Here is a 16,494-nt window from a genome sequence, read left to right as displayed (position 1 = left end):
CTCGACCAACGCGAGCAGCAATGTCGCGATACGATAAACCGCAATCGCGATAGGCTACCATCTGACCTTTACGAAAGTCGGAAAAGTGACAGTACGCATTTCTCCTCCTTACACGAGGCATCACAACAACGTTTGACCAGGCAACGCTGTTTGTGTATGAGAAGTCGGTTGGAAACGGTCCTCATGTCAGCACGTTGTAGGTGTCGCCACAGGCGCCAACCTTGTGTGAATGCTCTGAAACGCTAATCATTTGCATACCACAGCTTCTTCTTCCTGTCCGTTAAAATTTCGCATCTGTAGCACGTCATCTTCGTGGTGCAGCAGTTTTAATGGCCAGTAGCGTAGTATTGCCTGAGTGAGAACCGGGAGAATAGCGTGTATGCAACCCTCGACACGGACTCGTGCTCTGGCCGCCAGTAATGCCGTGTTGTCCCGGCAGCTGGTGGCGGCGCTGCTGGCGTGCTGGGTTGCGCTGGCGTCGGGCGCGAGCCTGGGCTACGTGACGCCGGCGCTGCCGTCGCTGCAGGCGGCGGGCTCCGGGCTCCAGGTGAGCGACGAGCAGGGCTCGTGGGTGGCGAGCCTGGCGATGCTGGGCGCGCTGGCGGGCGGCGCGCTGGCCGGGCCGTGCATCGCCGTGGGCCGCCGCGCCGCGCTCTGGGCCGCCGCCGCGCCGCTCGCGCTCGCCTGGCTGCTCGTCGTCGCCGCCACCGCCGTCTCACACCTGTACGCCGCGCACGTCATTATGGGCGTCTGCCTCGGCGTCATCACCGACGCCGCGCAGGTCGGTCCCTCTCCTCTCCGTTCATCTCTAAGGTCTCCTCCTTTTTGTAAGTACAGAACTCAGTTTGTGTGGCAGCTGGACACACTGTCATGAAGAGTGCTTCGCGCGCTGTGTCTAAACATGCGCATGCCTCTCTGAGGTTCGAGTCCTCCCTTGGGCATGGGTGTGTGTGTGCAGATAATTTAGGCTAAGTAGTGTGTAAGCTTAGAAACTGATGATCTTATCGCTGAGGCGCTCAGTCTTGGCTTGGCAGCCGTTGAGAATGGAGCTCCCGTTGGATGTTACCGTCAAGTGCGAATTGCGCGCAGTTAGTCGGTTTTTGAACGCAAACGGCACTGCACCAATTGAAATCCATCGCCAATTGATGGAAGTGTGTGGTGAGTCGTGCGTGAATGTCAAAAATGTTCGTAAGTCGCGAAGAGAGTCTGCAGCTGTTAGGACAGAAATTCACGACGAACAAAGCAACTAGAGACCGTCAATTTTTGGGAAGACAGTTTTGAAGGTCTAGAAAAGCATGCGTGAAGATCTGCGAATCATCCTTGATGATCTCTGCACGTTGGTTCCTGAGGTTTCCCGAAGCACCATTCACACAATATTAATGGAAACATTGAACTACAGGAAGGTGTGTGCCAGTGGGTTCCACGTATGCTGGCTGAGGACCACGTGCGGCAACAAGTTGATGTTTCCCGTGCATTTCTTCACCACCTTTTGCCGAATAGGACAACTTTCTGGACTCAAGTGTCACGGGTGACGAAACCTGGGCATACCACTTTACACCTGAGACCAAGCAACAATCACGCCAGTGGCGGCATGCTTCTTCAGCGAGGCGGTGAGCTGGTATGATATGGGCATGCAAAACCGCAACAGCGTCTACAAAAATGCATCGACAAAAATGGTGATTGTGTCGAAAAATAGCTAAATGTTCAAGCTGTAAACTGATGTAAATCACTGTAGAAATAAACACGTCTATATACTTATGTGCCTTACTTTTGGGATTACCCTTGTATATAAGTTGCTTCACAACTAAAACCGGAATCTCATGCATGTTAGACCATACTACAATAGAAGCAGAAACGTTCCAGTAAACATGGACCAATTGTGAGGTAAGTGACTTCACTGTAAAGTACTGACCCAGCTACTACAAATGTACTTTCGATGAAGTCCTAATTTAACTCAGCTCAGTTTCGATTCACGACCCATTTTTCGAGTCCTGGAATATGCTCGTCGAGACCATGGCACATTTTGTTGCTGATTTAAGATATCTAACAAACTAACATGGTCCAAGATGAATTAATCTTGCAATACCTGTATATTTGAGTCCACGATAGCATGACCTCGATCATCCGGATTTTTTTACCTGTGTCATCTCAGAAGTTAAAGGCTTAGCACGCACACTGAACTGGAGCAGCGAATTGTACAGTCTTCTCAAGATTTACGGGTTGATCCGGAGAACAGGATTAGGAGTTCACTGCACAGACAAGTGTTATATTACATGCGAGTGCTAGGACGGCTACTGCTATACTTCCTTTAACAGATATGAGTCTGCAGTAAATTGTAACTTGTAACACAGTGCGGCAGTGTTGTATTTCATGTTAAGGTAGGCCATAAGTTTACATTTCAGATAAGACCGATGTTTATTGAAACCTTTTTGGTTTCATCATATACTCTGCCCTGAGTCTGCTTCAACTGTTAATTAATATACACCGTGTAGATTCCAATGTCTGTCTTCCCCTATAATTCTCCCTTTCTGAGTCACCCAAAAGTACAACAGAACTCATTTCCTGATGTCGTAATACATGCCCTGTGCTCCTGTCCCTAGTTCTACTTAGAATTTTCCGTATACTTACTTTCTCACTGATCTTGCGGACAATCTCTTCATTTCTTACCTTATCAGTCTATCTAACTTTCAACATCTCTCTGTAAAATCACATCTTCTTTTCCTGTCTTCTAAAAGTCCATGACTCATTTTAATACAAAGCGTACTCCAGGTAAACATTCTTAGAAATTTCTTCCAGAAATTAAGGATGATGCTTGCTACAGGTCTTTTGGCGAGAAATGCCCCCTTTTCCTGTGCTCGTCTGCATTTTATGCCATACTAGCTGTCTCTATCAGATGTTCTTTTGCTTCCAGGCTAATGGAATTGCTTTACTTCGTCTTACTCGTGATCCCCAAATTTGATCTTCGGCTAGTCGCTAATTTCTTTTCTGTTTCCTCTTAAAACTCTCGTCTGTCTATCATTTACTCTCGATCTGTATTCTGTGCTCAGTAAACTGCCCATGTTACAGAACAGGTCCTGTACGTCACTTTCACTTCTGCTATCAATCTCATCAAGGAACTTTATCATTGAAAACCTTTCACTCTGAATATAACTGCCAGTCTTGAACCTTTATTTTATTTACTTCAAAGCGTTTCTGATACACGAGTTAAATGGTGCAGGAGAAAGGCTTTACCTCTGCTTTATGATTTATAGCATACAGTAGTCAGCATGACTAACAAGGATACAGGTCCAAATACCTCTTCAACCAAACAAACCCCTATTTTTGATAGTTTCCCAATTACTAAGTTTAGTTTAGTTTTCTGCATCATCCGTGGATCAAATGTAAGAGAACCATCCAATAAGTAGAATTTGTCAGAAGGTTTAGAAATAATTTGCATCGTCTCTGTGATGACATGGCTACATCCTGACCATATACATTATTGAGTTTTTGAAAAACCTTAATACAAAATTTGCTAAATATAACCAAACCACATACACATTATCTGCTCGGAAATTCACCTAAGTAACAAAACGTGTTGTCTTTTACTTGCCAGCAGCTTTAATTTACAACTGAGTTGGTTACATATATTTATGGCTGCATACTTTGCTTCTTTTTGAGCAAGAATGAAGTTGAGCCACCGATAGTGGAGGTTATTTTTCTTACTAGTACTATATTTAAGAAGAGTGCCATAATTCTTCAAAGTGAACTCCATAAGACAGTAAAATTATTCTAAATGCTTTAAAACAGTTGGCTGCACTAAGTCTGGGAATGGACAGCAGACATAATCCATATAACTTGTTTATGTGCAATGGATACTTTGTGTCTGTGAGTGGAATTGCCGCAGAAAAATTATTTCAGAAGAGATCAGTAAATGGAAGAACTTAAAATAAGCTAATTTGCTAATGCCATCGTCACCAAAATCAGAAACTGCGTGCAGAGCAAATGTTAGTGACTGAGGAGTTTGAGAGAACCAGAAATATTTGATTTCTACATCAAATTGTGATCGGTATGCACCAATTAAATTTTTACCAATCAGTTTTAAATAATTCATTTACAATGCGTGGAATTGTCTTTGTTGATGATATATCTTGCCTTGTACAGAACTGAATAAGGAGTGTTAGTGATAGTTCGTTTATGGAGAACCAGTCAATACTTCATTTATTGCTCCTTCTATTGCCGCAGCTATTTTGGGCTTTATTATGATAGTGCCGTCGTCAGCAAAAAGAACTTTTTCCAAAATATCAGCAAAAGATAAAAGGTCATTTATACATGGTGTTTTAGCTACCTCTACAGAACAGTATTGTTGATCATTTCGTTATGTAGATGTGAAGCACATTGTCAAAATGTCACAGAATAACTCGTAACGTATCCGAAGACTTCTTAGAACTATTGTAAAAATTTTGAATATGAAACTAGTTTAGCACATTAACATAGCACGTCATGTGTTAATATCCTCATTTGGTTATATACCGGAATGTTGTTACTTGCACGTTTCCCTTTTTGATAGCTTCTGTTAATTTCATTATTTCCAGTGGTGAAACACACTTTACAACGCAACATTTCTGACTTACGAATGATTAAGTACTATAAACGTAATAAACTTACACATACAAAAAAAACCGTAATCACACAAAGAAAGACTGAAGACACTTGGATAAGTATGGCAGAAGTAAGGTCTATCTCGGTCCAAAATTACCGTGTAATTGATGGCCAACCCTAACTTGTGTTCTTTTAAAGTATGATTCCATTTGCTAACAGTCATCCAAAGTTCTGAGATGGAACTTATATCGATTACGGGGCTACAGTCTGTCTGGATACTGTTCCTGATACAGACGCAGTGCCGGTTGCATAAAACGCCATTGGTAGGGACAGCTGAATGATCCTGAGATAGCAAGAATAATGTTTGCCCCAGAACTGAACCCTGTGCGTGGCAGTAATAATTTGTCCTCACTCAGAAGAACATTCATCATGAGAGCGGCCTAGGCAAGCTAACATGCCCCTCCCCTTTCCAACCGTTGAAGCCATTGAGAATGTGATTTTTACATTCAGATACCTTAGACACATCACAAAAACTCCTGACTGATGAAATCTTGTCATTCGTATATTTTAGTAAATGGTCAGTGACTAGCAAACGGCATGCTCCGTGGAGAGGCCCTTCTGAAATCAGTGGCTGTATCAGTCTCTAATATCTGCAGGTAAGTTCAACCACTGTTAAATACATTACCTCTTCAAAAACGTTTGAAAAACAGATCAATAGTTATTAATATCAATTCTACTAGCTTTTTTTAAAAGGAGTTTAACAGCAGTATACGTTAGTCTGTCTGGAAAGATGCCGTGTGAAAGAGCTGCAGAAACAAAAGTGGAATAGCTATTTCATGTGTTTTTACGATGAAATGAAAACCCTTGGCTGCTTACAGGCGTTGACATACGACCACGGGGCAGATGAAAATGTGTGCCCCGACCGGGACTCTAACCCGGGATCTCCTTCTTACATGACAGACGCTCTAACCATCTGAGCCATTACTCGAGGCGAATTGCTGATTTCCGTAAGAGTTCTGGCATTGTTTGTGCATTCACACAGAAAAAGAAGATGGTCAGGTGGCCCGTGAGCCTTAACTATATACAGGGTGTTACAAAAAGGTACGGCCAAACTTTCAGGAAACATTCCCCACACACAAAGAAAGAAAATATGTTATGTGGACATGAATCCATGTTAGAGCTCATTTTGTTACTTCTCTTCAAATCACATTAATCATGGAATGGAAACACACAGCAACAGAACGTACCAGCGTGACTCCAAATACTTTGTTACAGGAAATGTTCAAAATGCCCTCCGTTAGCGAGGATACATGCATCCACCCTCCGTCGCATGGAATCCCTGATGCGCTGATGCAGTCCCGGAGAATGGCGTATTGTATAACAGCCGTCCAAAATACGAGCATGAAGAGTCTCTACATTTGGTGCCGGGGTTGTGTAGACAAGAGCTTTCAAATGCCGCCATAAATGAAAATCAAGAAGGTTGAGGTCAGGAGAGCGTGGAGGCCACGGAATTGGTCCACCTCTACCAATCCATCGGTCACCGAATCTGTTGTTGAGAAGCGTACGAACACTTCGACAGAAATGTGCAGGAGCTCCATCGTGCATGAACCACATGTTGTGTCGTACTTGTAAAGGCACATGTTCTAGCAGCACAGGTAGAGTATCCCATATGAAATCATGATAACGTGCTCCATTGAGCGTAGGTGGAAGAACATGAGACCCAATCAAGACATCACCAACAATGCCTGCCCAAAGGTTCACAGAAAATCTGTGTTGATGACGTGTTGCACAATTGCGTGCGGATTCAACTAAGATGCCGCCGCCCCCGTCGACGGATAACAACATACATGACGATAGCATGGCTGTAGACTCGCTTATTGTGCCTACGGCTGCCTTTGTGCCGGAACGTCGTGAATCTTTGCCATTGTCTGACACAGAAGGACACGCCAGGAAGCAGCGCTCTCCGAAGCGACGGAAGCGGAGGCGTAGAGCAACTTCCGAACGGGATGCGACACAGCCTCCAGAGGACGACGACTCCACCTTCAATGACGACGCTACCACAGAGGCAGCCGCCATTTGCTGCAGTGTGGCACCACCGAACGGAGCTGAGGGCAAACCACATATATCTACAGTGGCAAAATCGGATGCCGATATGCAGGACAGATGCTGCCCACCACCTTCTGGAGTGCAAGCACCCATGCCGTGTCCTGAGGAAGCTAGGGAAGCCGATCTTGCTTTGAGTTCCCCGACGTGGGCGGATGACCACGACGACGACGGCATCATGCAAGCCACGCCAACGGGGCCTACGCCATTGTCGCCGGCTCTCTAGAAACGACTGCAGGTGATGTTTGGGGGGATGGGGAGGTGTCAATACAGTCAGAAGCGTCATAGGTAATTCCAGTCTTAATGGATAACTTAACACCTGCGATTCGGCAACAAGCTTATCGTATCACCACGCTTAACCTCAACACGATACGAACGGCAGTGAAGATCCAGTTGCTGCGTGAGATGCTTCGTTCTTCGGATGTTGACATTGCCCTGTTGCAAGAAGTGTATATAGCGGCCCTCCCCGTTTTCTACGGTTATGTGACATACGTGTCACCGGTGGACCGGAGTGGCAGCGGTACGGCAATACTAGTTCGCGACGGAATTGCCATCGACAAAGTGACTTACCTTCCGTCAGGAAGGGGGCTGGCGATCACAGCACTGGGCACACGCATCATTAACATTTACGCGCCATCAGGAACTGACCAACGCCGCGAACGATCGCTGTTCTACTCGGAGGATCTCGCACCCCTTTTATCAGCCGCTGCGATCAATATATCTTCCGCGGCGACTTTAACTGTGTGCTCCACCCCAAAGACGAAGTCGCACATTTCTCGACTTGTCAAGAACTTCGGCTCCTGGTTCGAGATCTGCTTCTCACCGACACGTGGGAGACAGTGCATGGTAACCGTCCCGGGACGACATACCTTACTAGTCACACAGCCAGACCGCATTTATGTCTCACGAGCTCTAGCGCCGGGAGTATTGGACGCCGAACGTTGGCCGCTTGTCTTCTCCGATCAAAGCGCTTTCATATGCACACTCACTCTACAACAGCAGCGGATATGTCGCAGCCGAGGACCCTGGAAGCTGAATGTGGCACATCTTCAAGCCCCGGAATGCCGTCAGATTATCGCCAAAACATGGCTGGATTGCGAACGTCGTCTTCCCGTTACCCATCGGCTTTAGCATGGTGGGTGGACTGTGCAAAACCAGCGTTTCGGCGTGTGCTAACACAATTCGGAAAAGATATCGCAGCTTGGCATCGTCACACACTGGACTTTTATTACACGATGCTTCGCGAACTCGACAGCCAACCACCATCTCCAAACCGACAAATGGAAAGCCGCCGAATTCAAGGAAACGTTTGGAGGGGGTCGTAGTGCGATCGCGACGTCAAGACCGAGCGGAAGGAGAAAACCCATCTATGCATCACATCGTACTCGACAGCCGCCGACGTCGGCAGCAGCTGATCACGGACCTCGTATTGCCAGGTGGTAGGGTCGTAATGACTCAGGCGGCGGTTACAGAAGCTTTCGCAGATCACTATCGCCAGTTTTACGAAGAGGTCAATACGGAGGACGAGGAAGTGTACAATCACGACATACTGCAGCACGTGTCGCACACCCTCGACAATGCAGCAGCGGCGACGCGCTTAACAAGGGAGCACTCAACAAATCTCCCGGACCATACGGACTGCCGCTCGAGTTTTATCGGACTTTCCGCGATCTAATGATGCTCCGATGGATCATCATGTACCAAGAACTGATGACCCCCGGGTCCCACGTGCCACCTGCATTCGTGGAAGGTCTCCTTATACCGATACACAAGCCTTCCAGAGGTCGGACGGTCGAGGACTACAGGCCCATTACAATGCTCAACGCGGACTATAAAATCTTCGGCCGAATACTCGCCAGCCGCATAAAGGAGGTTCTGCCCCTACTCCTCTCAATGGAGCAAACGACACAGGGCGGAGTGACCAACATGCAAACGGCAACCAGTGAATGCAGGGATTTAATAGCCATCGCCACATCTTGTCGCCTTCGAGCTGCTCTGATCTCCGTTGATTTCGACCACGCCTTCGCCAGAGTTCACCACAAGTTCCTTCTGTCCGTTACGGCCCGCATGGGCTTCCCGCCTGACTTCCTCGACATCTTTCAGCGCCTTTTCCGAGGAGCTGCATCCCGTGTACTGGTGAATGGACGGATTGCGGGCCCCTTTCCGATCCGACGGTCAGTCCGCCTTTACGCACTCGCACTCGAACCACTTCTCGGAGGGTTGAAAAACAGGCTCTCGGGCATGTCATTGAGGGATCACACCTTTCATTGCAGGATATATGCTGATGACCTTCTATTACTTGTCCGATCTGGTGACTAGGTACGCTCGGTGATACACTGGATCAATTGCTATGGATTGGCAGCGGGCAGCCTCATGAATGTGCCCAAGTCGGCAGCGATGCCCATTGGGAGAGGTCTACAGGAGGACGCTTTAGCCCCTCTCCCACTAGTTAACAAGATCCGGTTCTTGGGCATAACATTTACACAGGATGTGCGCCGCACGGCTGCCATGAACTATGCACGATTACTACAGGCAATACGCACAGAAGTTCGCCGGAACTTACTTTGACGGATGGACCTCCTACAGCGTGTGGGATACCTCAACCTTCACGTGGCGACTAAGATGATCCACATGGCCCAGGTCCTACCGATATCGACAGCGATGGCACACAGACTGCAAGCAGCGCTTGGATATTACCTTACCGCCGGACACCTATTCAAAGTCCACTACGAAACACTCACCCTCCCTCCGCTTGATGGCGGACTGGGACGAGGGCTACAGCATTATACGTGTGCACAATGATGAAACTGTGGACCCACACAGATGCGTCTCTTACGGGACGTCTGTTAGAGGAATTGCTGCCGGCGTCTCTTCTGCCACCTGTCTCGGTTGCGCACATTACACCCTCACTTTCGCACTTCTCGGCATTTATTCTTGAGCATAGTTACGTGCACCCAGACCTTCCCAACACTCGCACTCCCAAGGCGAGAGACGTTTACAGACTGCTGCTGAGGTCCATCCCTCGCAATGTGATTGAGAGGAAGAGCCCTACGACCCCGTGGCCCGCAGTGTGGAGAACGCTCCAGAAGCCATTCCTCCCCACGCGGGTACGAGCCGCGTGGTACCAGGTGGTGAACGGGAAGTTTGTAACACGACAAAGGCTGCACGCTATTGGGATGACGGATTCCCCCCTTTGCCCACGTTGCCACCTCGTGGATACTGACGAACACCGTTTCACATGTGGATCGGCGTTAGAGGTACGGCTGCTAGTGCAGAAGATCCTCGCCTGCTACCTACGTATCGCGCCTCGCACAATTGAGCCACGGCTCCTCCTTTGTCCAGAGGATACTTATTTCCCACCTGCGAAGACTCACGCTCTCACATGGTTTAAAGGCATGTCCATGTACTACCTCTTTCGAGATGATGAGAAGATGGTGCTTGATTACTGGCAATTTCTCCAGGACAGTCATATCACACTTGAGTTTACACCCCGATACCGACAACTATTTGAGAACTATTTGCGCAGTGTCTTCGATAACCCCCCTCACAGTTGGGGAGTACCGGGCAGAGGATGACCGCCGTCATGGGGCTCCACACGCTGCGAAATGTTGTACCAATTGGGAACATGGTTCTGTACGCCGATGGGTCATGCACATGGAATGGCGTGCGGGATTTGGTTACATTTTTCTTTCTTTATTATCTATCATCACACTATTAGTTTCAAATTCTATTTCATAGTTCAGAAGGAACTCTTGTTCTGTTGTTGTTACGGATGTACATTCTAATTTTGTTTGTCGTAACTGAAAGACGCCTTTTTTTTTTAAAAAAAAAAAAAAGGAAGGTCGTTAACGCCCGACTGCTCTGTAATGTTCGACTAACAGATAGCCCATTCGAATACTGGTGTTGGAAGCAATTTTCACTGCCAGTATATGGCCGGCAAGTGAGGGAGAGTTTGTGACGTAGATAGATTTGCGTTCGGTAATTTTGGTACAATATACAAATGACTTAGTAATGGTAGGATTACCGGTAACATTGGCAGTGAAAGAAACAGAAATGAATGTGTGAGAGATATGCTTGGAGCGAACCTATGACTTATCTTTGTCTGTTTGTTAGTTTCACACATAATTAGAATTGCACATTGTTCTGTGTTAATCCTTCGTTTATTGTATATCCCTATAAAATATTAAATCTATTTTATAAGTATCGAAAGTAAGTGCGAAAGCTGTTTACGAATAACATAAACATGTTGAAGCACTTATCAGACCCTTTTTTTTTTTTGTAAATATCATCTTTCTTGAGCAAACTGGGTTTTCTAGCACTATTTAATTAAAAAAAAAAGATGGATAGAGCGTATGCCATGTAAGCAGGAGATCTCGGGTTCGAGCCCCGGTCGGGGCACATATTTTCATCTGTCCCCGTTGATGTATGTCAACGCCTGTAAGCAGCTAAGGGTGTTCATTTCATTGTAATTTCATTCTAACGAGCTGCATGGATGGTCACCGATGGTATCTGTTCTTTCGGACAGATAACATCTTAGTATATATATCATGTGTTTCTTCCAGAGTACAAGGACGAGTAGGTGGCAGCAACTGTGAGAGGCTTTGTTACCGAGCGTATAGCCGTGCACGGTGTGCCTTGCCAGGTGTACGTGAGCGAGGCGGCGAGCGCGGAGCGGCGCGGGGCGCTGGGCTGCGTGCCGGTGCTGATGTTCAACGTGGGCATCCTGGCCAGCTACCTGGCGGGCGCGTTCCTGGGCTGGCAGCTGCTGGCGGCGTTCGGCGCCGCGCTCACGGCGCCCGCGCTGCTGCTGCCGCTGCTCTTCCCGGAGTCCCCCGGCTTCCTGGTGGCCAAGGGCCGCCTCGACGAGGCCGCGGCCGCCCTGCGCGCGCTGCGCGGGCCCGTCTGGGACATCCAGCAGGAGCTGCAGGTGCGTCGCTTACACACAAATGTTCTCAGTCTCTCTGTTGTCTCATTTGAAAACCACCGTGAAACCTGGAGTGAGCTCTGTACCTTCTACACACTGCTGGCAAAAATTGCATTGATGACTGAGTGGGATGAAACTAATTGCACAGGTATTTAATACTGCTAGAAAAAAGTATTCGAGTTCAAAATGAAACATATGTCACTGACAATAAATTAGTGTTTGGTGGAGAAGATAGTTCAGGCCTTGAGATCGAATACAATAGTAAATGTTAGCACCAACAAGGATATATTCAGTATAGTAACAAGAATACAGGATTAAATTTGTATTTGGGGATATACAGGGTGAAAAGTATTTAAACTGACAAACGCTGGGAGGTTGTAAGGGACATCAAAACAAATATTTTTCCTTCGTGTAATTTTCTCCTGTGAGTAGTATTTAAACCGGTAGAGGAAGATTTCTCTGGCGGCAAATTAATTAAACGAACAAACACTTTTCCATTTTTTGATGACCAAGAGACAACACATTAACACAACCCAATTTCAATTAAGATGATTTCCAACAATGCCTCCACTGACACGCAAAACAAAGGTTACACTGTTGGATCATGTTACTGTCTGACACTGGCATAGCCCCAGAAATATCCTGAATTGTTCCTGCTGCTGCTGCTGCTACTATCCGAGAAACCAGATCCTCTTCTGATGCAACAGGGGTTGTGTAAACAAGGTTGCGCATCTCTTCCCCACACAAAAAAGTCCAGAGGGGACATATCTGGGGATCGAGCAGGCCATGGTACACGACCAGCACTGCCAATCCACGTTTCTGGGAACCGTTGGTCCAGGAGCACTAGTAACTGTGGCATGTGGGTTATCCTCACTCCAAACATGCAAATTGTGCATGGTGGAGACTCCATCACGCCCGAACGTTGGTTCATCGGTAAACAATTCAGAGGATGGAAATGTATGATGCATTTCACACTGTTCCATGTACCATTGTGAAAACTGTGCTCTATGTGGATAATCAACTGGTTCCAGGTTGTGGACATGCTGTAAGTGAAATGGACGTAAAACAATTGCTCTCGAAGGACTGTTCTTACATTCGTCTGATTCGTTCCCATGTTACGTGCAATTGCACGAGTGCTGATTGAAGGCTCCCGCTCCACATGTTACAAGGCAGCTTCCTCAAATTGCAGCGTTCTTACCGCGCGACGGCGCCCCTGTCCAGGTAATCTGCCAAATAACCCGGTCTCACACAGACGTTGGTACACAGCAGTAAAGGTTGTATGATGCGGGATCTGGCGATTAGGATACTGTTGTTGATAAATCCGCTGTGCAGCTCGTCCGTTGTGGTTCGCTACGTAGTACGCACCAACCAAACCAGTGTAATCACTCCAGGTGTATCGCTCCATTAGTAAACAGAGATAATGCACTACTACACTGGTGGACCGCAGTTGCCTACAACTGAAGAGCGTAATACGCCCTCTAATTAAAAAAAATGGTTCAAATGGCTCTGAGCACTATGGGACTTAACATCTGTGGTCATCAGTCCCCTAGAACTTAGAACTACTTAAACCTAACTAACCTAAGGACATCACACACATCCATGCCCGAGGCAGGATTCGAACCTGCGACCGTAGCAGTCGCGCGGTTCCGGACTGAGCGCCTAGAACCGCTAGAACACCGCGGCCGGCTCTAATAACTGAGGAATCTAATACAGCCTCTAGCAATTGCAGAGCGCAATACGGCCTCCACCGGTTTAAATAATCCTCATAGGAAAAAATGACATTAGGGAAAAATATTTGTTTTGATGTCCCCTACAACCTCCCATAGTTTGTCGGTTTAAATACTTTTCACCCTGTAGAGGGTGCAGAACTGAGTACACAAAACTGCCAACATATGGCAACAATAATTTCTCTGCACGACAAATGCATGCATGCATCGTTGCATGCTGTTAGTCTGTGTGACCTACTTCATCAATCACAGTGGCTGGCGACTGGTGCCATGTCAGTCGTTCAGCAACCCGTGGCAGATTTTTCCAAAAAGGAACAGATCTGGAGAACGTGCAGACCAGGGTGAGACTCGAACACCTCCCTGTTCTAAAGCAGATAGAATAGCATAGGCTTCATGTACTCTTGTGTTATCTTACTGAAAGATAATGTTGGGGGGTACCGCAGATAGAGCACAGCCACCAGCCTTTACATGTCAAGAATGTAACGCCCGCTGTCCAGATTACCAGCTATGAGAACCAGAGGTGATCGTCTTGTGTATCCCATGAAACCCCACACCATCCCAACAGGTGTTGAGCTTGAATAATGACGAGGAATGCGATATGGAAATGTTCTTTCCCCTTGAAGCTTCCACTCACATACGCACCCAGCATCATGCTGTACCCAGGACTGGGACTTGTCTGAAAAGAAGATGTGTTACCACTCCTGTGTCAATTGTTGTCATTAGTCGCTCCTGTGTCAGCTCCTCCTGCTGCTGCATCTCGAAGCCACAACTATGATTTCTGTGCTGACAGTCGTTGGTACTTCAGATGTCGACACTCTCTGTCTCCATATATGTCTTCTTACAAAGAAACGCATTACTAACTAAAAGTATGTGACATGTAATCAAACAATATGGCTTTGTTCTCGGGCACTAATCGCGTTGATTAACGCTCTCCAAAAGCTGTCGAATCCATATATGTATGACAGTCGTGGGATCCTGCTCCACGCAGCCAGCAATATAGCAAAACGATAAACCATTGTTACAACAGCTACGAGACTGCTTCTGTTGATTTCCGACAAAATGCTGGTAGACGTTTCTGTTTCTTACACAAGGCACAACACGTTTCTCTCACAAACAAACAACACTCAGTTGTGATTTCTGGATGAGAGAACCACTGTGTGATCACACTGTGCAGTCACATTAATGTGACTACCTATCAAAAAGCTGAATAACCTGTTTTTGAAGCCCGGACCGCTACGAGACGTATAGCAAGAGTGTTAGTGAGGTTGTGGAACCATGCCGACTCCAGTGCCATAATCATCTGTGCTAGGTTTCTCTGCTGAGCATCCATGGCGTGAACACCCCAATTGAGATGGTTCTATAGGTTCTCGAATTGGTTTAAATCCAGCGAGTTTGGTTTCCAGGGGAGTACAGGTACCCCATAATGATGTTCTTCAAACCATGCACTATATTACGAGCTGTGAGACGCGTTGCTTTCTCCTGCTGGTGTATGCCGTCGTGCCGAGGAGACGCAAACCGCATGTAGTGATGAACAAGTTCCCCAAAGAAAAATGTATACTTGTGTTGATCCATTGTCTCTTCCAGAATGACGAGATCACTCGGGGAATGCCATGGAAACATTCCGCAGACCGTATCGCTCCCTCCTCCGGCCTGGACCATTATGAAGGTTCTTGCAGGGCCGTACACGCTAATAGCCATCTGCTCTCCGTAATACATCTGAAAAGGACACCGGTCGCACGTCAGTGGTCCTCCAGTTACGGTACTGGCGTGCAAATTCCAGCCTTCGTCCCCAATGAACCAGGTGCCAGCTGTGGAGGCCCATACCCAGCAAAGTTCACTAAACAGTCTTTAATGAGACACTGTTTGTAGGTAGCGCTTTCGTTTATCTGCGTGGTCAATTGCACAACTCTAAGACGCTGCAGTCATGTGGACTGTGCGGCTGGTCCCGGCGGAGGTTCGAGTCATCCCTCGGACATGGGTGTGTGTGTGTGTGTGTGTGTGTGTGTGTGTGTGTGTCTGTCCTTAGCATAATTTAGGTTAAGTAGTGTGTAAGCTTAGGGACTCATGACATTAGCAGTTAAGTCCCATAAGATTTCACACACATTTGAATATTTTTTGAATTGCTCAACATTCGCATGTCTATTCGCCTGTCACATCTCCACAGCCGTCGTTCATTTCCGTCCTCTATGGTCAATGGTGCACCTCGGTTGCCTCAGCGCCATTTTGCCATTTACGTACACTTTAATCACGACGTCATGCAGATAGTTTACGAACTTAGTCATTTCGGAAATGTTTCCACCCTTGGCTCGGATGCCAATAATCATCCCTTTTGGACGGTTAATAAGTCGCGCCGATTCCGCATCACAACGACCATGTGGTTGTGTTTTCCACGTACACACTTTATGTATCCTCCACTACTAGTGCTGCCATCTGCCGTCTATGAGTGTTTATTGCACGATGACGTCAAACATGGGCGATGGTCACATTAATGTGATGGACCGTGTGTGTAGAAAGTAGATAGCGTTACTTCTACCGTCATAATTTAGTTGAGATGAAGTGCCAATCATTTGCGTATCCATGCGTTTAATAGCCTCCATGCCAACTTGCCGATTGTTGCACGTCGTCTTAAGATTCCCTCACACCCTGAATATTTATTGCATGATAACAACTGTTACACAGTAATAATGACCATCTGAGATCGGTTTGTTTAAACAATACACCGAAGAAGACTGCAGAGTTTTAAAAAATATTGGCGCCGGTTAAATATATTGTAGCTTGCGAGACTGGTATTGCACGATACATATCAGTTCATGCTGAGCCCAAGGAAAATTTAATTGTCTCTGAACAAATTTCCGTAAAAAAAGCGGAAAAAGTAAACAAAGAAAGATAAGGAAGTGAAGTAGAAGATGTGTATGAAAATATTACGTGGTACTTTGAAGACATGAAGTTCCTAGTTGGATAGGGAACGCCAGATACCTCGTTATCCACAGTAGAACAGGAAACTGAGGGTCATTGTGACATGACAGGGAGAAAAAAATGTTTATTTTACTTGCTGCAGTTCTCAGAATTGACAAACAACATTTGGTCGACTGTTCAAGTAAGGATACTTGTCTATTTTTCCTGCAACAGTTGTCCAGTACTCACAAACGATGATGTAGCTTT

The 16,494-nt window shown here is 46.6% G+C and overlaps 1 protein-coding gene across 3 annotated transcripts in view; it reads left to right on the top strand.

Moving 5' to 3' along the window:
- LOC126272587 (facilitated trehalose transporter Tret1-2 homolog) overlaps window positions 1-16,494 on the top strand; it is a 340,117-nt gene that overhangs the window by 305,595 nt on the left and 18,028 nt on the right. For all 3 annotated transcript variants that reach the window (XM_049975536.1, XM_049975518.1, XM_049975527.1), the window contains 2 exons: window positions 440-781; window positions 11,324-11,608. In XM_049975536.1, the coding sequence (XP_049831493.1) occupies window positions 440-781; window positions 11,324-11,608 (627 nt within the window). The remainder of the gene's footprint in view (window positions 1-439; window positions 782-11,323; window positions 11,609-16,494) is intronic.

This window comes from Schistocerca gregaria, chromosome 1 (assembly GCF_023897955.1).
Source record: "Schistocerca gregaria isolate iqSchGreg1 chromosome 1, iqSchGreg1.2, whole genome shotgun sequence".
In the NCBI taxonomy this organism is placed as follows: domain Eukaryota; kingdom Metazoa; phylum Arthropoda; class Insecta; order Orthoptera; family Acrididae; genus Schistocerca; species Schistocerca gregaria.
This window is presented reverse-complemented; position numbering and strand designations above follow the sequence as displayed.